Here is a 21,319-nt window from a genome sequence, read left to right as displayed (position 1 = left end):
AATGTTCCTGTAACATCTTTATTGTCATGCAAATAGCAGCGTGTAGGCAATTCAAATAGAAAGTCATCTAAACTCTGTCCAGGGGGAAAGTGAGGCACTTAGGCAGAGTGACGCCTGGTCACCGTGAGCTATGCAAGACCTGGGACCAAACCCCAGACCTGATTCCCATTCTTGAGCTTGAACCCCTGGACAGGTGAATGTTGCCTGGAACTGCTGCCTGACGGCAGCAACACCTTTGCTGTGTCAAAATGGGCTTTGTTTTCATGTGTCACACTTACACTCATTCTTAAAAGCACATTTCCTGTACCTCCCCCTCCAGAAGCCACAGTAACTTGGTTCCAGCCCTCCATTTTGAGAGCAGGGATGGGTTAGAGTAAGGTAAGCATTCTAAACGCATCAGATTGATTTTTCACAGATACGGATGCAACGCGAGGACAACGTAGATGATGTTTTGGTACAGAAAATGAAGTCTGTCAACCAGGCCATCTCTTGGTACTGCTTTTTGGTGCGCGGGGTGGTGTGTTCTAGGAGCCCTCTGGCTTTCCAGAAAGTCTAGAGAAGGCTCACAAACACACACCTGGGCTCCGTAGGTGAGTCCGTGCTCTGGCACCTGCTGGAGCTGCTTTGTGTTACTGAGGTGGTGGGGGAATTCCTCCTGAAGTAGCTTTACGCTTTTCTCTCTCTTCTTTCTCAAAACCTGAACAACAGATGGATCTGCCCTCGGGGTACCGGGCACAGCACCTCCTCATCTCTCGAAGCACAGCTTCACACTTAGACTCCACGTAGTTGTTCGCTGGAAAATAAGAAGGAGACACCGAGTCTACACAGGAGAGCTGCTTTCGTTCCCCGAGGGGATGTGTCTGACCCTGGGATGCTGGGTGGTGCCCTGCTTTGAAAAGCACACCCTGCTTACCGATGCTCCACCACTTCCCCTGCTCTACAATCTCCCTTTGCTGTCAACTGGATAGGAAGCTGTCAGCCCTGTTGCTACGGCCAGGAGCACGTTCAGTCCCCTGGTTTTGCATCTATTGCATCACTACAGCAGCAATGAGGTTTCTCTATCTGCTGTCCCTTTGCTCCGTACTTTTTTTAACCTGAGTGCTTCTCAGCTGGCTCAGCCCAGCTGCCTCATCACTGCAAGGTGTACAGCAGTACAACTAAGAGCTTGCAAAGTGGAGTTGATATAAATGGGGACAAGTGCACCTCCCTACGGAGGGCTGGGAGGAAGAGGTGGGCCGTGTGGCTGCAGCCCTCCCACCATCAGCCTGCTGTGGGCAGGATGCGGCTCTGCACGCGCTGCTCACAGGAAGCCATCCTGCTGCCAGCAGCCAAAGCACCAACGGGAGCCCTCCTGCACTGAGCTCCCACCTCCGGCTCGGGGAGGCCTTCAGCCACGTCTCAGTGCTGCCTTCACCTCTCCTTTCCTTCCCAGGAGGATGCTCTCAGACCCTATGAGATGGGATGAGCTGCCAGCCCTGTCCTGGGGAAGACGCCCATCTTGACTGATTAGTGACAGCAGGGGCTCAGCCCCACCGGGGCTTCTGCCCAGCCCTCAGAAAGCAGGGCCAACAGAGCTGGTGCCTTGGGAAGAACACCTTCAGCTCCACCTGCTGCCCAAAGCCCCAGCTGCTCGGGGGGGGGGGTTCAGGAGGAAGCTGGCAGCCCAGAAGGCACAAACCTGGGAAGGAGAGCTGACACCTCATCATGTTCCTACCACACGTGCTCCAAGGGTTCTCCTAACCATCCCTGTGCAGCTCTGTTTCCACAGCTATGCCCTGCTACCCATCAGGGATCACTCCAGAAAGGCAATCATACGATGGATGGCAAAACACAGATCAAGTTTATGGTTTACAGTGGGCATTCAGTCTCACAGAGAAAGCAGGCAACATCTTTTGAAACAGTCATCCTCTGCAAAATGGCTTTGAGAAGCTGCACCTCCCTGTCCTGCCCTCCTCCTCCCTCATCCTCCACACCATCTGTGCGCACTGGTCACTTCAGGCTCTGCTTTACTTCCTCTACTGCATTAATTCTTGCAGGGAAAACTGCTTTGCTGTCAACTCAGCTGCTTCATCTGTGCGACTCGGGCAATATCACAGCACAAACAACAACTCTCCAACATGTTGGCCACAGAAGTGGTGGCGCAGCGAGGTGTGCATGCAGCAGAGGAAAAGCCCCTTTGGTAACACTGAGCCATCCAGATCACATCTGTACACAGACCTGTGAGAGTGCATCACTTGGAATAACCTCTGTGAAAGCCATGAAAACAGCACTGTTGTAACAGGACCCGCAGAGGGCCAAACACCAAAAGCAAAGCCTGTTTACAAGTGCTGGGGATACAAGGAGAGGATTATCGGAGCCCTTCCTTTGAGCTGAACCCAGCTTCCAAATAAACAATCCTGGAGAACACAGATATCCACTGACTGAATTCTGCCTCTCCCTGCTTCTTCCCCGTGTTTCTCCTCCCATGCCATCCCCCAGCCATCGGGGGCTGTTACCACACCAGCTGCACCACAACACTTGCTGCAGGCAGCAAAGCCATCCCTCTGCTCCATTTTGGCTAACATGCCCAGCTGCTGCTAGCACTGCTGTTACCCTCAGCCTTGGGCTCTCAGCCAGTCACCCTCCAGCAAAGCTCCTCACACACACAGAGCTCTGCTGGGTGACTCAGAAAACACCCTTCCCAACGTGCCCGAGCTGCACGCACACACAGAAATGCTTTCTCTTATTCATCCCATTTTTAGCAACTGCATTGTTTAGAAGCATATTTGTCTCTGCGAGTCACCAACCGGCCTTCCCCAGCTCAAGCACCTGAAGCACGTTATCACCAAACCTCCATTTTCCCACTGCCTATTTTGCTCAATTAACATGAAACAGCTGTCAAGGCCTCCCAGAGGCCCTCAGCCCACCTGCTGCCCCCAGGCCAGGCACATACCTGGCTGCTCCTGCACGCATCTCTGTGCCCACAGCTCCAAGCTCTGTGTGTCCTCGCTCCACCCACCCACAGCCTCACCTCCCACTCCAACACAGCTCACAAGTCTGGCTCTCCCCGCCTACAGCTCAGTCCTGAGACTACACACAGCCTCTCGCTCCGGCACAGAGAATGCTCAGCTTGGAAAAGCTGTGAGAAACGCTGTGTTTCTGCTCAGGGTGCCTCGCTCCTTACAATCAAGCACAAAGGAATGCTTTTAAAACCAGTCGCTGCCATTTGGTTGGCTTTGTGCTCAGGTCACGCTCGTGCGCTTGCTTGCTTCCTCCTCAAGTGAAAGGAGAACAGGGAGATGTGAAAAGAACTCGGTTCCACCAAAACTCAAGACACCAAAAAGACAAAATGATGCTCGGTACCTTGCAAGCATTTCTGTATTTCACAGGCTTGTTTCTGGCAGGGATCCTTCTGGGACATGTTCAGAGAACTAAAACGACAGGAAAATGTTACTGTAGAAATAATGTTTGGGGAAGGCGGGGGGGCAAAACTGCGCCTTTGAGCAAAGAGCTCCTGGCTTCCCTCCCTACTGCAGGTGGTCAGGATGCACCTGCTGCCAACAGATGGGATTCCCCACACTCCCAATGAACATATAAAATGCTCACAGCATTCCTTTCCTGGGGAGCAACCTGCCAGCTGCCTCCCAATGCACCCCTGGGCCTGGCTGGAGGCCATCAACGTTGGCCATATGCGCAGGGAAGTTGTAGGAGCTATGCCTGAAGGCCCTTCCCTTTGCCCCCTGGTTGCAGTGTGTGTCCTTTTCCACTTGGAAGCACAAAGATTCCAACAATGACTCACATGAACACGGCTCTCTTTTAACAGCTCTATGCCTTTAAACCTGTTGCTAAAAGATGAGCCCTCTCTGCGAGCTCTGTGCATCCCGGAGTTTGGCACAGCCATGCAACTGCATCTGGAGGAGGAACTTGGGGAAAAAACAGCAGAACAGCATCGTTATGTTTGTCCCAGAAAAACAACAAGGGGGGATTTTTTGTTGCAAGAGAAATCCTGTTGGGATTCCCCCAAAAGAAACAGCTCTGCCATTATCAGATTCCCAGAAAGCGGACATCAGGCCATCAGTTTGACTTTCTGCAGCTGCAGCACCCACCCGTCACCGGGATCTCATGAGAAACCACCAGACAAACAAAAAGTGGGGGGAGCAGCAGAGGGGAGGAGAGCCCGGAATGAAAGCATTGCCGTGGCCGTACACAGCACAGGACTTCAGTCCCTGCAGTGCCACAGCTCAGCCCTGCCCGGAGTTGGGGCTGCTGTCAGCCTCCTGCCCAGCCTCTGCCCTACGGCACTTCTACTGCCTATTTCCAGCATCCTGGCCAAGCTCCACGTAGGGCAATTACATTCTGCCTACCTAGAACTCCCCCTGACGTTTCAATTGGACACGATACTCCTCTTCACTGCCTGTCCTAAACTCATGTGATGTTGCTGTGTGTTGTTTAACTGCTTCCACCTCAGGGGTGGCCGCATTTCAGTGGAGAGAGAATCATTTATTGTACAAAACATACAAGGACATCTTCCTAGAGCCACTGCTCCTGAAAGACAAAAATTCATATTAAAGAATGACGAGGAATAAACAGAGCACAGTACAAAGCGGGGGTAATGTCTCCACATACCAGATTAATCACCAGGCACGAGTTTAAGCAGCAGTTCTTCAACACCACCGAGCTGTAAGCGACAAGGAAAAGTTCAATACGGCTGCAGTTACTGTGGCTGAGAGCTACTGGACTTCAATACAATAACAGTCCTCTGCCGTCCCTCAAGGATCTCAAATGACTTCACAAACAGGAATGACTATGGTCTATTGTCGCCACCATCCTTACCATGAGATGGTGCTCTATCTCCCAAACGCGAGAGTTACTATCCCTGTACTGCTCACCCTGGGACAGCTGCCACATGTGAGGCAGCCGGGATGGGGGGAGCTGGCTGGGTCGCAGCGCCTCACCCAGGGGAACCTGAACTCTTTGGATCCGAGCCCTCAGCATACCTTCCTCCTGGTGGAAAGCAACAAAGAGAGGAGGCAGTTACTGGCAACGCAGGAGAGGCACCTGCGACAGCAAAGCTACAATCCCGGCGAAGCCCAAAGGACACTTGCCTCTTCCGCAGCCACGAGCCACGTCCTGCGGTGCTCATCGCAGTACACACCTACGCGTCGCACCCACAGCCGCACGGGGGGAGCGCCGGCCTGCCCTCCTTCAGCCATCCCCCGTCACTCCTCTGCGCTCCGTCAGGCGTGTGGCATCAGCTCCTTCGTTCCCAGGACATCCGTGGGGAGAGCTCTGGGAGCTGAAAGGCACCTCGGGGGGCGGCCGGCCTACGGTGGGAGATGCGACGCGCCGAAGCGTCCCTAGAAGTGGCTCTGGGAAATTAAGGTGGTGGCCGGGTGGAAGGAGGTCTCTGGGCGGGCTGTGCTGTGGGAGGCGTGTGCTGAGCGGCGTTTGTAAGGCATTCTGGGGCAAAAGGTGCCGTAGGTTAAACCCTGTGAGTATTGGCTTTGCTTATTCCGCTAACGGTCCTATTAACAGTCTTCGCGTAAAACGATGGGGGGGGAGGGAAGAAAAATAAAGATGTGATTGAGGCAGGAGTTCTGCGGTTAACGGCGGTCTGAATCCCGAAAGCAAAACTTGTGACAGCTTAAAGAGAACGGAGATCAATCTGGAGATAAAGCATGAGACTCCAGATGCTGGACTCTCACGCTGGGAACTCGCGGAGCTGTCATTGTGCAGGTCCTTCCTCTCATCCCTTATGGGCACGGCAGCGTGGTCCGCACTCACACCATCTTCTCATGAGCAGCTCTCGTCACGTCGTGTGGTTCAGACTCAAGGTGCTTACCAAGAGCCAACAACATCAGCAGGAGTTGAATGTGGGACATGGAGGTGGCTCTTCCCAAAAGGGTTTTGGTTTATCAGCCAGTTTGTCTGTACACGGCTTAGATCAAGCTGAGCCATTAGCAAGCGGAGGTCTGGGAAAATGATTCTCTCTTTGAACCCTAGAAGAGGTAATCAAAATGGTACGGACAGTCTTCATTCTTTATCTAGGTTTAAAGTAGAACAGAATTAAGCTGCAATACATGTAACATCTTCCTGCTATGAAGCAGATGCAATATTCCTATCCCAGCGAAACACAGTGATCTTCCAAAAGCGTGTGAAGTTACAAGGCATGTTTCAGACAGAGGCAAGAACATCTGGGTACAAAATAAAGCAGGGAAGGTCAGGGAGAGAAAAATATTGTTATACAGACAGAACAGGAAACACACTTCCACGTTGCCTTCTACACCGTACACTTGTGGTTCTCTACCTTTTGGAACCAAAGGGCCACTCAGCCTTTCTGAAAACAAAACACCAACCACAGGTCAGCCCCAGCAGCACTGTCACAGCAATTTAGGACTGGAACGTTCTTTTAATATTTCTTTTTTCTCCTGTTCTGTTTGTTCCCCTGCTTGATGTGTGGGAATGTGGAGGTGTGACGCAAAGAGCACCGCTGCCATCCTGCAATGCCTTACAGCCATTCCAAGCAGTGCCCCAGCACTGGCATCAGCAGGAATGCAACAGCAGCCAAACAAACCTCACAAGGCCTTCAGGAACGAGCTATGAGAGTTACAGTGATGTTTCTGTAAGCCCGAGTCATTCTGCTTCACCCTACTTTGCTTCACAAATTCAAGCCTATGTGTGCTTTGCCCGGCAGTGAAAGGCAGCAATCGCCGCTGCTCATTTTCAGTCAGCAGAATGTAATTACCCAGGTTGGAATTTGGCCAGGACACTCTCCTACTCTGTGGTAAAATGCCAAAAGCTCCATCATGCCCCCAAAACAACTTTGCTTTCACAGCCTGTTCGAAGCTGGAATTTCTACAGAAAGAGGAGACGCCGTCAGCTCAGCACTGATTCAGCAGTGGAAGAGTAACATCAGTCAGCAAACACCACCATGTCCTACAGCAGGTAACCTCTCCTATCCCAACACAGGCCTGCTTCAAGCTTGCTGATTAGGCTGCAGGCAAGAGGACTACAGCACAACTGTATGTCTGTGCCCCCTGTGCACACACATGGTGGTGGGATGGGTGCACAGAGTGAGGTCTCACCCTGAGGACCCGGAGCAGAACAGGCAGCAGTTTGCAGTGTTCTTTTCAGCCTTCACCCCTTCCATCAGACCCAAACCTCCCCCAAACTCCACAGCTGTGGGCTCAGGGTGGAAGGCTCAATGTTGTGCTGCCAGACAAGCTGCAGGTCAGGCAAAACCGCTTTTGGTTTGGAGCAGGACGGGGATATCAGCGATCCAAACACAGCGAGGAAAGGGGAGCCGCGGCCAGATGCAGGCTGAGAGCCACAGCGCAACTCCAGGAAGGGAAAAACGTCTCCAATTCCTACTTTGTCACCGATTTTATCAGCAAGCAACAAAAGAGCCCTTAGGAAGGCGGGGCTGAAAAAAAAACAAAGTCAGCTCGCTGAGCCCTCAAACAAGCGCTACAAACCGCTCCTTCCAGCGCCCCGTTCGTAACGCGCACCTACAAACAGCCCCCGGGCAGCACCCAGAATGCAGCGTCACGCTCCGACGGCACCGCCGCTCCTCTCGGCACCACGCAGCAACCCGGGCGGTGCCGGGCCGTGCGGCTCGGGGCTCCGGAGCCCGCCAGGTGCCCGCCTTTCCCCCCTCGCTCCCCGCAGGCCGCAGCGCGGAGCTGGGCCGGCCCCGAGCGCGGAGCGGCGTGCGGGAGGAGCGCGTCCCGTGACGAAGGCGCCGCGTTCCGAGCTTCTACCGCGGAGGCCGCTGCCGGGGCCAACCCGTACCCCGCCGGGACGCGGCTCGGCGGGATCCGAAGGAGACGAAACGGGGCCGGGAGCGCGGCGGGGGGAGAAGCGCGGGGAGGCCGATGGTGCGGGGAGGGGGGCGCGGCGCGTCTCCGTAGCAACCGCCCCCCCGCCCGTCACCTACCTGCGGCCCCGCGCCGCTGACAGCCCTCGCCGTGCGCGCCCGGCGAAGCCTTCCCCGCCCTCCCCCCTGACCCCGCCGCCGCCCCCCTCCTGCTCGCGGGCCCCAATGGCCGCCGCCGCCGAGCCCCGCCCCGCCCCGCCCCCCACGCCCCGGGCCCCGCCCCGGTGCGGGCGGCGAACGCCGCGCGGAACCCCGGGACCGCCGCTCGCGTGGTCCACACGGAACTTCCGTAGCGAAGCAGCGCCCGCCCCCAGCAGCGGAAGTCAGCCGCGCCGATTGGCTGAAGGAGGCCGGGAGCCGCTCCAGGATTGGTCGGTCCGCACAGCGCTCCGGGGGGGGGGGGGGCCAGCCTACTTCCGGCGGCGGCGGGGAAGACGGGAGGCTGCAAGATGGCGGTGCAGGCCGTGCACCTGGAGGCCGACGCGTTCCTGGTGTGCCTGAACCACGCGCTGAGTACCGAGAAGGAGGAGGTCATGGGGCTCTGCATCGGAGAGGTACCGCGCTCGGCCCTCGCCGTCACCCTCAGCGCCGCCTGCAGCGGGCGGCGTCCCGCCACGGCCCTGCCCAGCGCCCCCCTCCTGAGGCGGCCGTTCCTGTAGCGGAGGAACAGCCGTTTTCTCTCTACCAGGTCGACACCAGCAGAATCGTCCACATCCACTCCGTGATCATCCTGCGCCGCTCGGATAAGAGGAAGGACCGAGTGGAGATCTCTCCCGAGCAGCTCTCGGCCGCGTCCACCGAAGCAGAGATATCCTTTGGCGGCAGCGCTGCGGTGCCTCAGCCCGGAGCGCTTTGTGTGCCGCAGGGCTCAGCTGGCGCTCGTCATTCCCCAGAGCTGCTGTTCGGCCCTGCATTTGTGCCGGAGTTGTGATACAGCGTTTGCGTTTCCTCTTTTTTAGTCACAAGTGAGGCAGAACCGTGCTTCTGATGGGCAGGGTGGGGGTGGAACTGCAAAATCCAGTTTGTGGTATCCTGCCTCAAGTGTCTGTCCATTTCTTGCCAAGTGTCCTGTCACCTCTCTGCAGGGATCTGAGGTTTTGTTGAGCTGTGAGACTTTTAAGCTCTGCCCCGTGCTTGCTGTTGCCTTTGTATGATGGGTTTCTTGCATTTGCTCCTTTGGTTTTGGAAGCACCTTGACTCACACACAGGTTGGCTGAGATGACAGGACGTCCGATGAGAGTTGTGGGTTGGTACCATTCTCACCCTCACATCACCGTCTGGCCATCGCATGTGGGTAAGAGCAGTCTTGGTTCTGTACAAAAGCCTGCAGCTCGGCAAAGAAATGACTTAATTTACTGGACTCTTAAGAGCTGCAGATCCCAGCTATCAAAGTTTGGTTTCCCAAATTCCCTCTGGTAGGAGAGGACTATCTGGATGTGCTGATGTTTTGTTAACTCATCTTGTATATTTAAGACACGCTCTTTAATTATATTTTAAGTAGGAGCAAGATTTTTACTTTGTGTCCTGGAGTGTGTACTTTAAGATCAAGCTTGTGACTGTTACAAATTCCGGCATCAGCCTCCAAAAGATGGAAAATCTCTTTGCAGACCTTCAGGTGACCTGTGCAATTCTCACTATCTTGTTTCTTTGTCCACAGATGTCCGGACGCAAGCTATGTATCAGATGATGGACCAGGGTTTTGTAGGGCTTATCTTCTCCTGTTTCATTGAGGACAAAAACACAAAGGTAGGTAACTTAAGAGACGTGCCTGCATTGCGAAGTTCAGATGCCCTTCAGCTGTTCTGCCCAGCTCATTTTTGCAGCCTCATGAGGCTGTTACAGGGTGGGATGAGCTGATAGTGGTGTCTTGTCCAGATTTCCCAAGCAGCTCTGGTCTGGGATTTTTTTATTCATAGTTAATGGATCTGTTGGAGCTTGAAAACAGTTCTAGCATACCAGTCGGAGTTTGCACCAAAGTGTACATCTTTGCAAAGTGCTCGAGTGCTCTTTGAAAGCCCATTCTTCTTCCTGAAGGAGTTTGGAGTTCCAGATGGTTTTTGGTACTTGAAATCTGACTTTGTGCTGTCTCTCTTAGACAGGTAGGATTCTCTACACCTGTTTCCAGTCCATTCAGGCCCAGAAGAGCTCAGAGTGAGTACAAAGAAAGAATTTTATGTTCTTCTGTTTCATCTAAATCCCTTCTTTCTTATTTGTCTCAAATAAGTGGTTTGTGGGTTCGTCAAGAGCAGCAGATGTTGTACAGAGATGCCTGATCTGGTTCTCTGTTAATGCAGGCTGCTTGAAGAAGGTTGACTGACTTTGTCTAGAACTTAGTAACAGCTTAGAATCTGATGTGGAGCACTACAGATTGCAGATGAACTTGTGCTGTAATCTGTTGTGTAAGGGCTCACCCTTCTGCTTTCAACTCTAGCACTCAAAGCTCTGAGCTTGCATGGCATCCAGTCTGCACCAGCTTTGCACGTGCCGTGTGTTGTGCTGTCAGTGCTGGTGCTTTATGGTGCTTTCGTTACTTGAGCATTTCTATCATTGGCATTTGGGAGAAGAGCGTGGTTATAAAAGGATTCCCATTGCCTGTCAGTTGTAGCACATGTTCTCAAAAGTAAACCTGTTTGATCCCATGAGTTTAACAGACTCTTGTAGGTTGGTAAAGGCTTTCTTTCCTTTTTTTTTCTCTGCTGCTTTGCAGTTAACTGTATCTGATACCTTTTTAGATACGAAAGGATTGAAATTCCTATTCACGTTGTCCCCCATGAAACTATTGGGAAAGTGTGTCTGGAATCAGCTGTAGAGCTGCCCAAGATCCTGTGCCAAGAAGAACAAGATGCCTACAGGAGGATTCACAGGTAACGCTGGGGCTGCAGGCCTCCCTGAGGCCTCCCTGTCTTTGCTGACATGTTCTACCTCAAGAGCACAGCCTTGGCAGAGATAGAGAAAATGAGAAGCATCTCATCTGTAATCTGTATGCCTTTGTAAAAAAAATGGGTTGATTACTTTCACGTGATGGATTGCAGGTGCTCTTGACCTCGTATTTTTCCGTGTGCCCAGTGATCTGCTCCTTTGCTGTGCAGAAAAGGAACTGAAGTGTGTGTGAGCTGATGGTGATGTGTGCAGCTGTGTCCGTGTTCAATTAGGGCACCAGTACTGAGAAGTCTGAAAAATGAGGAAAAGTACCAGCATTGGGGTTTTTGATGCTCTACCTCTACTCCTACCTGGAGCAAAGTCTGCTATCATTATGAATGTGCAGGGGCTCTTAACAAGTGAAGAGATTAAAAGCACCTGCAGTGTCAGCAGCTTGGAGGAGGCTGGTTCTGCACTGCCTAATGCGCCGTTCACTGCTGTTGTAACTAACCCACGTCTTTCTTCTCTTAGCCTCACCCATCTAGACTCTGTAACCAAGATTCACAACGGCTCAGGTAAGGATTCCTCCTTTGTGTGAGTGCAGGATGCTGCTCTGTGAGCTGAACAGCAGAGCCTGGAGTGGCTGTTCTGGCATTGCTTTCAGGAGAGAATAGACCACAGCTGTATAACAGTCCTTGTGAGCTCCAGTGCTTCCTTTGGCATAAAGAGCAGTTGTAAAAAAAACAAAACAAAAATAGAAGAGCACAAACTTCTCTCTCCTTCTTTGCCACGCAGTTCGTTTTCAGTCACACACTCCGTGTAACCAAATGGATTCTGTGTTGCATAAAGTCAGGTCAAAAAAAATAATGCGATATCTTAAAGGAAGATGTAAAAGGCTGTAAAATAACCCAGTCAGAAGCTGCTGGTTCTGACCCTCTCCTGTGGGGATCAGTGGTTGCCTTAGCCAGGATGCTGGGAAGCTCTGTTGGCTCTCTGTAGCACCCTTGGCTTTGGGGTAGTTGTAGCATGGACTCTGTGCTTGCACTGGCATGGTGTGCTCTCGCTCTTTGCAGTGTTCACGAAGAACCTCTGCAGCCAGATGTCTGCCATCAGTGGGCCCCTCCTTCAGTGGCTGGAGGACAGGCTGGAGCAGAACAAGCAGCGGGTGCAGGAGCTGCAGCAGGAGAAGGAGCAGCTCCTGGAGGAACTGGCCGCTTTGGACTGAAGGAAGAAATACAGATCCTTCAGGGGGGAAAAAAAAAAGACACGAATAATCAACTCCACTGGACCTACCTGTGGCTGCAGGGTGGCCTCACGTTGCCTTTCAATGAAGATACGAGGCTGTACCTCTTGTTTTGCCCCCTGCAGCAAAGAGCACTTCTGTGGGATAAAGGTTCTGTGTTACTCCAGCTTGATGGAGAGCAGCAATACCTCTGTGGGTGCTGCATCGTGCAGCACAAGTCTAGCTCTGCGCTCGGGTTAGACAGCATCTCTTGGTAGAGAAGACTTCAGTTCTGGAGGGCACAGACATAGGGAACGTGTTGTTTCCCTCTCCTATAATTTGACAGAAGTCTTTCTGCTTTATCTGTATTCCAGAAGCCTAGCACAGGAGGAACAGAGGGGGGAAGGACTTAATGTCCCTGCTGTTCTATCTGATGCTGCCAACTTATGCCCTCTTTTAGTAGCTTCAGTTGACCACGATTGTACAGCTAGTAATGGCTCTGGATTACTGGTTAGGTAACAGGGAAGCCTGGGAACAGACCTGGAAGAGCTTTGACATAGGGTCTATGCTCAGTGTACCTCAACCCAAATAAAAAATTCCAAAGCAAAAGCTGTTTGGAGTAGAAATGAACTGGCTGCTACGCCAAATTCAGTGCCAGTAGCTGCCCTTCTTGGCCATGATCTGTTTTCTTCTATTTCATGTAGTGCTGTTGCACACTAAGCACAGAACCTTCTTACAAAATGGATTCTTTTTGCTGGCTCAGGGGCACAGATTGTGGTTCTTTCCAAGAGAGAAGGTGATGAAGGTGCTGGGAAGATAACTGCTAGATGTACAAGGCTGTCATACGCTGTTGTTTTTTAAATGTCCTTGGTGCTGGAGTTCAGAGCACCCCCCAACTTGTACATCACATTTCTATTTCAATGCAAAATTTCTGCCCAAAATAGCTTAGAGTCCTTGGTAAGAGCATGTGTCCCATTGTGTGGCTTCCCCCTTCCAGCCACAGCCCTAAGCACCACTGCTGCATGGCAGAGGGCAACAGCTCAGGTGTATTCAGGGCTTTTGGGAAGGACTGTCCTGGCCTCCAAGGAAGGAAGTGCAACCTGGCAGATGTATTTCAGGCCCTGAATCCCATACACACACAGTAAAGGTGAGGCACTGCCAGAAACAAGCATGAATGAAGTTGCTTTCTGTCCTCCTGCAGCCCTCCAGGCACACAAGATGAGGGTGTTCACAGAGCACATGAGGCAGTCAGAGCCCAGCTCAGCTAGCAGGGTGACCTAGAAAAAAACCTCACATAGCAAAGCTACACAGCCTGGGTTAAACTGCAACAGAAGAGCCTACTTCACTTTGACACGTCGTTACGAAAAGCCATTTATTGATTATTCCAAAGTAACACCTGAGGGATTTGTTCACAGCACACACAAACACCGTGACTAATTTAATCATGCTCTGCATGAAAACTTACATCATCAGACTGGATCTTCACATTCTATGGTTAAAAAAAAAACAAACAATAGTGACAGAGACAAAACTCAAGTCTAAATTTAATCAGAGCATTTTGATCTCGCTAGGAACCAGGCAACTTTGCAAAACCTCCTGCTACCAGAGTCAAGGCACTGCTTAGCTATGGCTTTTAACAAGAGCAGCCAAGGATCGCTCAGATGAACTCTCCTTGGGAGGACAACTGAACTCATGTTGAAGCTTTCTTCAGGTCTGCCTCTTACCCTGCCCAGAAGTCACCCAGACAGAATCAGATGGCTGCTCAGGTTCCTGGGTTTTCTTCTGGCAGACCCCAGGCAGGCCAGCGCACAGAAGGTTGTACAGCATCTGTACCACGGAGCAGGTGAAAAAATAAACCCATGGCTCACAAGGAAGACGTGCTGTGAAGCACTGAGCATAAATATTGATCAGAAAACCACAAACATTAACAGCTGTGTCCAAGGAAGGGTCCACCTTCTAAGAGGGGGAGCCTGACTGATCTGTGCATCGTTGCCACGGACTTGCCATCATCATCATCGTTACTCTTTACTCACTTTTGCCCAGTTTAGAAAAGGCCTCGGGGTCTTTATTGGAGGTTTCGAAATCCAAAGTATCCAAGTGGTCTGGAAGCCTCTACAACACACACTCACAGGTTCCACAATAGGCTCATCTATTTCCTGCCACACAGAAAAACCGAGTGGCATCAAAGCAGCAAATGTAGCACACCACTACAAGGAATCTTCAAGCCTCGTTTTCAAAGCAAAATCAGCACTGAGTTTCCTCATCACTTCGGCGTGGCTCAAACCCTGCTGCTCTCTTTTAGTCAGACTGTAGTTTTCTTTGACATACTTTGCAAAGGGTGTGAGGTTGGTCCTGGCAGGGGTGCCATCCTTGGGCTGGCTCAGCACCAGCCGCCCCCCGCAGAACGCGCACACGAAGCGCTCCGTGTCCAAGGACTTGGAGTGGCGGCCAATCCTGAAACAGAGGAAGAAGTGCCTGGATTTCACGTGCAGGAAGCACTATGAAAGCTACAGGCAGTGCTATAAAAGCTACAGGCAGTTTTCTAGAGTCTGACACCAGGAGGTTGGTCTCTGTGTTTTCATAGAATCAGACTTAATTAAACACAGAGCGGTTTGATTTCAGAAGAGCTTGGAATCACAGAATGGCCTGGGTTGAAAAGGAGCACAATGCTCCTCCAGCTTCAACCCTCTGCTGTGTGCAGGTCGCCAACCAGCAGCCCAGGCTGCCCAGAGCCACATCCAGCCTGGCCTTGAATGCCTGCAGGGATGGGGCATCCACAGCCTCCTTGGGCAACCTGTGCCAGTGCCTCACCACCCTGTAAGTGAAAAATGGAATGCCTTGTTTCTACCTATTGCTGCAGCGACATAGGGTTTGGTGACAGGCATTCCACAGGGATGAGCCACACGCAGGCAGTGCAGGCCCATAAGTGTTATTATTCCTGTCTCAGTACATGCCCAGAGTTGGAGATAGCATCCTCTAACAAAAAGCCTGTAACAGAATCGGTGTTGATCATCAGGGACAACTGGTCAAATAAATTCACAAGGTTACCCAATGTCAACTGAACCAACTTGTAGGCCCAGAAAACAAATTAGAGGTAGAAGTTAATGCACAGTCACATGCAAGATCAAAATGTTACTCACGTGGCTTTGCACACAACGCATGCATACGTGAATTTGTACTTGATCTCATAACTGTGACATCGTGTTACCACAGGCAGCTCTGGGTGAACCACAGCTGATTTATTGGCATAGAACCTCCAGAACCGGCCGTGCCCATCGCGGACGCCGTTGATCAGCCAGGTGGCTGCATGGCAGATCTCATGAATTAGCGTGTCTCGAAGGCGATCTGGGATGAAGAAAAGACACGGATGTCAGCCAGGAATGGGGAATCTTGAACCTCCATCCCCACCTCGCTGCTTCACGCTTCTGACACTGCCTCTCTTATGCAGGGCCTCTCCCTTCAGAGGTGAAGGAAAAGAAGCAGATTCAGTACGGAACTACAGGCACAGAGCCCCAAACTGCAGCTTTCCATGTTCTGTTTGCTGACAGATGTTATTTGGTAGCTGCCAGAACGAGAATAAACCCACAATAGAGCCTTCTCTAAAAATAACAGGTAAAATGCGTTGAGCTGAAACGCAGCTAGCAAAGCTCAGTCTTAGATGACAGCACAGGAGAGGTGCCTAGCATTGATGGGTGACATCAGTTTCTTAGAGTGACATTACAGAACATCTACTGGATGCCTTTAAGTCAATAAGATCAACAAACCACTGAGGTTGGCACAAACATCTCTGCTCTCACATTTCTGAAATCGGCCCAGGCTTTTAGAAGGGTGTTGAGGACAAGCAATACCATTAGTGGAGATGTTTAAGGCAATGCATTTCATAGCAGGGCTCAGTCTCCTCCAATTCACATTTTAATCTCTGCAGCACGCTTTCCTAAAGATGAATCAGCACCGATTTTCTTTTACCTACCTGCAGAATCGCAGACCTTCTCTGACAGCTCGATCCGAGCGTAACGCTGTGCTTCGGGGCCCTTTGTCTGCCCAGTCACACAGTATCCTGCTGTTTTTCTCATTTTTTTGTTCCAGTTTATTACCATTTTCTCTGGTAACTGAAAGACAAAGCAGTACATGTATAATTCACCCTCTCCTACCTCTTTTCTCTTTCTCAGGCCTTCCGGCTTCCCCTCATATGTACTACGTGGTCAGCACAGTACGTCTCTACTCGTGCCTTTCACAATGCCGTGGCTGACATCTACTCTCCATGGCTTTCTTCCTCTCTCATCTGCATGTCTACAACCAGCAGGGGACTTTCGCAATGTGGGATGAGACAAGAGTCCCTTGGGTCCCCCTTTCAGCCTCTAAGTGTGGCCAACATGCTGCTTAAAGGGAACGCAGGGACAGGTGAGGAATGCCTCAGGCCTTCCCCTCCCAGCCTCTGCCCAGCTGCTGCCCCTTGCAATGCAGTGCCTCACTGAGCCTGAGGTGGCTCTTTTGCATTAAACAGCCTCCCAGATTTTTCTTGTGCATTGCCCTTTTTCAATATACATGAATTTGTAGCATCCATAATAGTGTGATCAGAAGTTCTGGAGCTTAATTTACATGTCAAGTACCATCTGCCTTTGATTGTTCTGAACTTGCAAGGTGCTATTTTTGCTTGGTGTACCTTCACACTGCAGGATGAATAATCACCTTCTGCTTATCCTCTGTGCTGCTCCTGGTTTTAGAAGCTTTCATCATAACTATCTTGGTTACCTCTTTTTCTTCTGCTGACAGTTTTCTCACATCTGAATTAGTTAAGTGAGTTTAAGTAAGTGGTTCCTGTCAGCACAGGGACAGGGCTGAAGCACTGGAAGTCTTTCAGCAACGGTGAGCCAGCTCAGCTCAGCTTTATGGGAACTGATAAGCAGCTTTTCAGTCTGTTCTGGGATAGCAGACAGGAACGTGCCATAGAAATGCATGCAGCATGACTTAACCACGAGGCAACAGCCCTGACACCAAAGGGAAGTGCTTCTATCCTTCAGCTCTCTGGTGGTTGCTCCCCAGCACGTGCCCATGGTCAGCTGCAAGCAAGGAACAGCATTTCTTCCTTTTGTGGCTGGGAACTGTTACAGCCATGTTAGGGAAGGTGAAGAGGCTGCAGCAGCTCTGAAGCAGCTCGAGCCACACGAAGTGCTGCCTGCTGCAGACTTGTCTCCCAGCTCCAGCTCACACTCTACTTTTTTGAGCAGATTGAAGCAGCTCAGCTGAGCACCATGCAAGTACATGGTGGGAAGCTGGGAATGTAACAGCAAGAGAGATGACAGCTAGCAGACCTGCTTGTGCTACCACTAGCTATTAGCATGTGGCAATGCTGCAGTCTGCCAGCACGTGCTCCTTCACCACGGGCTGACTGAGCAATGATGGGAGGTGGCTCTGAGCTTCTTTCAGCAGCATAAGGACACAGCTGCCTGTTCCTGGCAGGTGGAGATCACGACCATGCAGGTGCTACAAAATACGCAAACATCAGTCACCTCTTCCAAGATGAAACTCATCCAAGGCAGCCTCATGTTGCAGTCTGTCTCATCAAGGAAGGATCCTGCTGGACACCACCCAATCTGCTCACTTAAGGATGGGGCACTGTTACAGCTGGGAAAGTGAGCCAAGCTGAAAACTGCTGCATCACAGTGCTGAAAAATCCCTTTCAAAGAAATTGCTTGAACTAACAGAATCAGAAGCCATTACTGTAACACAGAACTTCTATTAACTGAAGAAGGCACAGAGCAATCGCATCAGAAAGTGAGGAGCAACACTGACTAGGTTTTCCTAGCTATAAAAATGTAAGTTACTTTGCGTTTCTTTTTGTTTGATTTTAAAGCCAACCTTCTGCTCAAAGATGGTGCTGTTATAGAGACGGTAAAGCTTCTGTGTCAGCTCCTCTTTACTCTTCTTGAAATACTTCACATACTGGGAATCTGGACTTGAGAGATCTTGTAAGAAGCAGCCAGGCACTGAGCACACGTTAAGCCTGCAAGAAAAGATGCCATCGTGCACTGAAGGTCGGAGACACCTCATTATTTCTGGTCATACCTGAGACTAATGGCCTCGGCTTCCACTTAATTACCAATTAACAAATGTTGATCAGGTAGCAGAAGTCTGTAATTACTAGAAAAACCAGAATGCCACTCTAAGCAAAGCACTCAGCACCTTGTCATCCATCTATAATGGTCCTAGATTATAGGAAAGATGGAGAACTACTTACTTTCTCTCTGACTGTGAGCGACCGACAGATTCGCTCCTAGGAATTCTGACAGAAGCCGTTATCTTGGAAGGCGTTTCTTGAAGTGAAACAGATTTTGATGTTGGTATCTTGACTCCCTTTCCATCCAAGGACTGGGCACCTTCACAGAGCGGCTTGATGTTCTCTAGTTCAGAGGGAAAAGTCACAACATTTCTCATGGCCACAGAGTCAGGAGCGCAGCCATCAAGTGACAAACACTGATGAAAGAAATCATTGCTTCAAAAAGACAGCTTGCAAGTCAGCCAGGAACCATTTCTTACCTCTTGTGCTCGGCTGGTAGACAGCTTTACTTGTGCTTAAGATGGGTTTCCGGGGCGTATTCCGTTTCCTTATCCTTTCTATTAATGATTCAAACTCACCATCTGAGCTATCTGACTGTAACTCTGCACTCTGTCGGGGTGGCGCGGCTGATGTTTTATTTCCTGTGCTCCCCTCACAGCTTCTTTCTGCCCTCCCAGCAAGGAAGCCCACACTCCCTCTGGCTGCCGATTCTTCCCCACTTTGTGGAGGTGGCACTTTTAGGCACTTCCAACTCTCTTTCAGGTCCTTCACTCCTCCATGTCGGTGTTCCTGCCAGGGGCTGTCCACAAACACAGAATCATCAGTGTCGCTCAGAACCTCTGGATACTGCAGCTCTTTGCAGCAAGCATTTTCCTTCTCTGAAGTCGTCAGCTTCTTTGGGGTCTGAAGATCTTTTGGTGCTGTAATTCAAAAGAAACTGCTCAAGGTTTTGGCACGTCAGGTATCTGACTCTGCCTTAGCACTAAAAGAATTCTTGAAAGATAGGAAAACAGAGGACAGAGTTTGCAGTGCCTTTATTACATGCTGCACATCACTGAAAGATGTAAATTCATGGAAACTGAACTGTGACTTTTTATTTTTCCAACACATCTGCCATCAGGCCTGGCAATCCTGCCAGATGCAAATAGCAAGCATTAGCATCATCTTTATTCCTGGTAATAAAATGCATGTAAGAATATAGCTGGATCTTGAATATTAAAGCCTTATGAAATTAAGAACAAGAAACAGGTAATTCAAGTGATTTAAGAAATGCTCAACCTTTATAGCTGATCAGAACACAGCCTACAGCATAGAGCACATGCTTGCCAATGAGGCTTCTGGCACCTCAGCTTTGACTAATCAAGAGCAATAGCTCAGATCAGATCTAACACAGATGACTATTTATGATTCCAGGCCATTTTGTTTCCTCCCCCTTCTCCCTTGCCCTGGCTGTTCCTTCAGAAATCATTCCGTTGCTTCTCACAGCCTGCAGCAGTCATGACCTCAGCAATGAATGCTACCTTTTGACCCAGGAGAAGTCCTACTCTGTATTGCTGCTGCACAATTACTTGCCCTTCTTTGCTGTGCTCTTTTTCATTTTAAAGTCCGAGAAGAAATCATCCATCGAGTCATTGATGAAGTCCTTCAAACTGTAAAACAAGCAATAATAAAACAACGGTAGGCATAAGCAGCAAAATAGGGGAGTAACTTTGCCTTATTAGAAAGGCAGCCACCAGAAAGGCCACCTAACACCAAAACAGCACCAGCTGCTCACAAGAGTTACCAACTAATCCCATTAGTAGGAACAGGAGAACATGGACAATTCCAAACATCCCATCTTACAGGACCTGAGCGCACACAGATGGAACAGGTACCAGTTCCTCTGTCTGCTCTCACTCCCATGGATTTATCAGCCTCTGAATTACTAAAACTTCTGATTGATTTTCTATGCTCAGAATAGTAGACATAATGAGAAAACCAAGAAGTGAAAACGGAAAGCATTTCATTGCAGCACCCACCTTGAATCCTCCTTTTTGGAGACCGATTTGGGAGTTTTCATTTTTGCTAAAACTGAAACGATAAGCAATTAATGAAGAACGACATTCCAGTGATAATTCTGCTATGCATTTTTACCAGGGAAAGCTTACAGCTGGTAAAAATTCAGCCTGTAGTCTCAAAAAAACCCAAAAAACAAAACACACCCACCCCAAACCAACCACCTCTCAAACCCTTGAAGATGATGACAGAATTTCTTTCATTATTCACTCTCACGCTATAAAGCTAGGAAGGCACCATTGTGGAACCCAGCGTATATAGGTCAAAATACATCCCTAGCCAAAAACATCCCTTTGAGTGGTTAAGATTCACACAAGTTCTGTGACTTGAGGGAATCCTGAGCAGTTTAGGAACGTGCTTGGAACAGATAATGTTCAGAGAAAATGGTTACACACTACAGACTGGGAAAGAGGCAGGGGACAGACAGAACAGGGGCAACAAAAAGCTCCATGCTAGGAGCTGTTAACAGCCAACAGCTGAGAAGAACAAAAAGAGCCTCACACACAACGCAAGGCAAAAAGCATCCAGAACTGAGACAGGAGATTCAAAAGCTGTCACTGTGGTGCACTGACACAGCACAGCACTGTAGCAAAGAAGCAGTGACCTCTCGGAAGAAAAATCTCCTTAAAATACTACTTTGTTGCACCCAGATAGAAATGGATCCTTCCTTTTTGCACTCATCCAGCAAACAAATCAACGTGTGCTGTTACTTACACATTTCAAATTCATCATCGCTGCTGGATGAGAAGTGCAGAGCATGGCTGAAAAACATGAAAAGCAAAGGAACATCAGGAACACACAGATCTGCAGCTCTGCTGGGCTGAGATCCCAAACACATCCTGAAAACACAGCAAAGATATGGTGAAAAGACACCAGATGTCTGAAATAGGCTGAGAAGCTGAACTTGGATATTAAAGTCTGTAACAACGTGTTAAATAGTCGTGTAGTGATCGATGGCTGCCAGTATCTGAGGGCTGGAAGCATTTGGAAGCATCAGTTCTGCGAGGTGTGGGGCTGAGTTCAGGCTGGTGATGGGCATCAGAAGGAACAGAGCTGGGTTCCGGTCTCACGTGGGGGATTTAATGTAGACCTGTGCTTCCAGGCTCTCAGAACGCTGCTTTGCCGGCCGATTTATGCTATTTTCGGACAAAAAGCAGAAATTATCCACCCGGAAAACCCACTGCGCGGTTGCCGAGCAACGTGAAGATGGCTTCTTTTAATTACACGTGTCGCTCACATCTACAAGACAAATACGCAACGCGCAGAGCAG

At 50.3% G+C, this 21,319-nt stretch overlaps 4 protein-coding genes across 4 annotated transcripts; 1 reads left to right on the top strand and 3 right to left on the bottom strand.

Annotated features, from left to right (window-relative positions):
- Positions 1–629: 629 nt before the first annotated feature.
- On the bottom strand, positions 630–3,400 carry CMC4 (C-X9-C motif containing 4; the record flags this gene model as incomplete). The annotated part of the gene is made up of 2 exons (XM_079542063.1): positions 630–793; positions 3,343–3,400. 2 exons carry the CDS (start codon positions 3,398–3,400, stop codon positions 630–632), a joined length of 222 nt encoding a protein of 73 aa, XP_079398189.1.
- Positions 3,401–4,609: 1,209 nt separating this feature from the next.
- MTCP1 (mature T cell proliferation 1) lies at positions 4,610–5,192 on the bottom strand (the record flags this gene model as incomplete). The annotated part of the gene is made up of 3 exons (XM_079542062.1): positions 4,610–4,657; positions 4,813–4,983; positions 5,085–5,192. 3 exons carry the CDS (start codon positions 5,190–5,192, stop codon positions 4,610–4,612), a joined length of 327 nt encoding a protein of 108 aa, XP_079398188.1.
- Positions 5,193–8,304: 3,112 nt separating this feature from the next.
- Positions 8,305–11,939, top strand: BRCC3 (BRCA1/BRCA2-containing complex subunit 3; the record flags this gene model as incomplete). The annotated part of the gene is made up of 8 exons (XM_079542076.1): positions 8,305–8,409; positions 8,544–8,665; positions 9,064–9,149; positions 9,513–9,601; positions 9,951–10,006; positions 10,588–10,719; positions 11,246–11,289; positions 11,788–11,939. 8 exons carry the CDS (start codon positions 8,305–8,307, stop codon positions 11,937–11,939), a joined length of 786 nt encoding a protein of 261 aa, XP_079398202.1.
- Positions 11,940–14,143: 2,204 nt separating this feature from the next.
- Positions 14,144–20,053, bottom strand: GCNA (germ cell nuclear acidic peptidase; the record flags this gene model as incomplete). The annotated part of the gene is made up of 8 exons (XM_079541844.1): positions 14,144–14,390; positions 15,077–15,281; positions 15,907–16,045; positions 17,796–17,940; positions 18,175–18,337; positions 18,474–18,914; positions 19,567–19,643; positions 20,013–20,053. The coding sequence occupies 8 exons, from the start codon at positions 20,051–20,053 to the stop codon at positions 14,144–14,146; spliced, it is 1,458 nt and encodes a 485-aa protein (XP_079397970.1).
- Between the last annotated feature and the right edge of the window lie 1,266 nt (positions 20,054–21,319).

This window comes from Tetrao urogallus (assembly GCF_951394365.1).
Source record: "Tetrao urogallus genome assembly, chromosome: 13".
Lineage (NCBI taxonomy): Eukaryota > Metazoa > Chordata > Aves > Galliformes > Phasianidae > Tetrao > Tetrao urogallus.
Note: the sequence above shows the minus strand (reverse complement) of the source record. Positions and strands in the feature narration are given on the sequence as shown.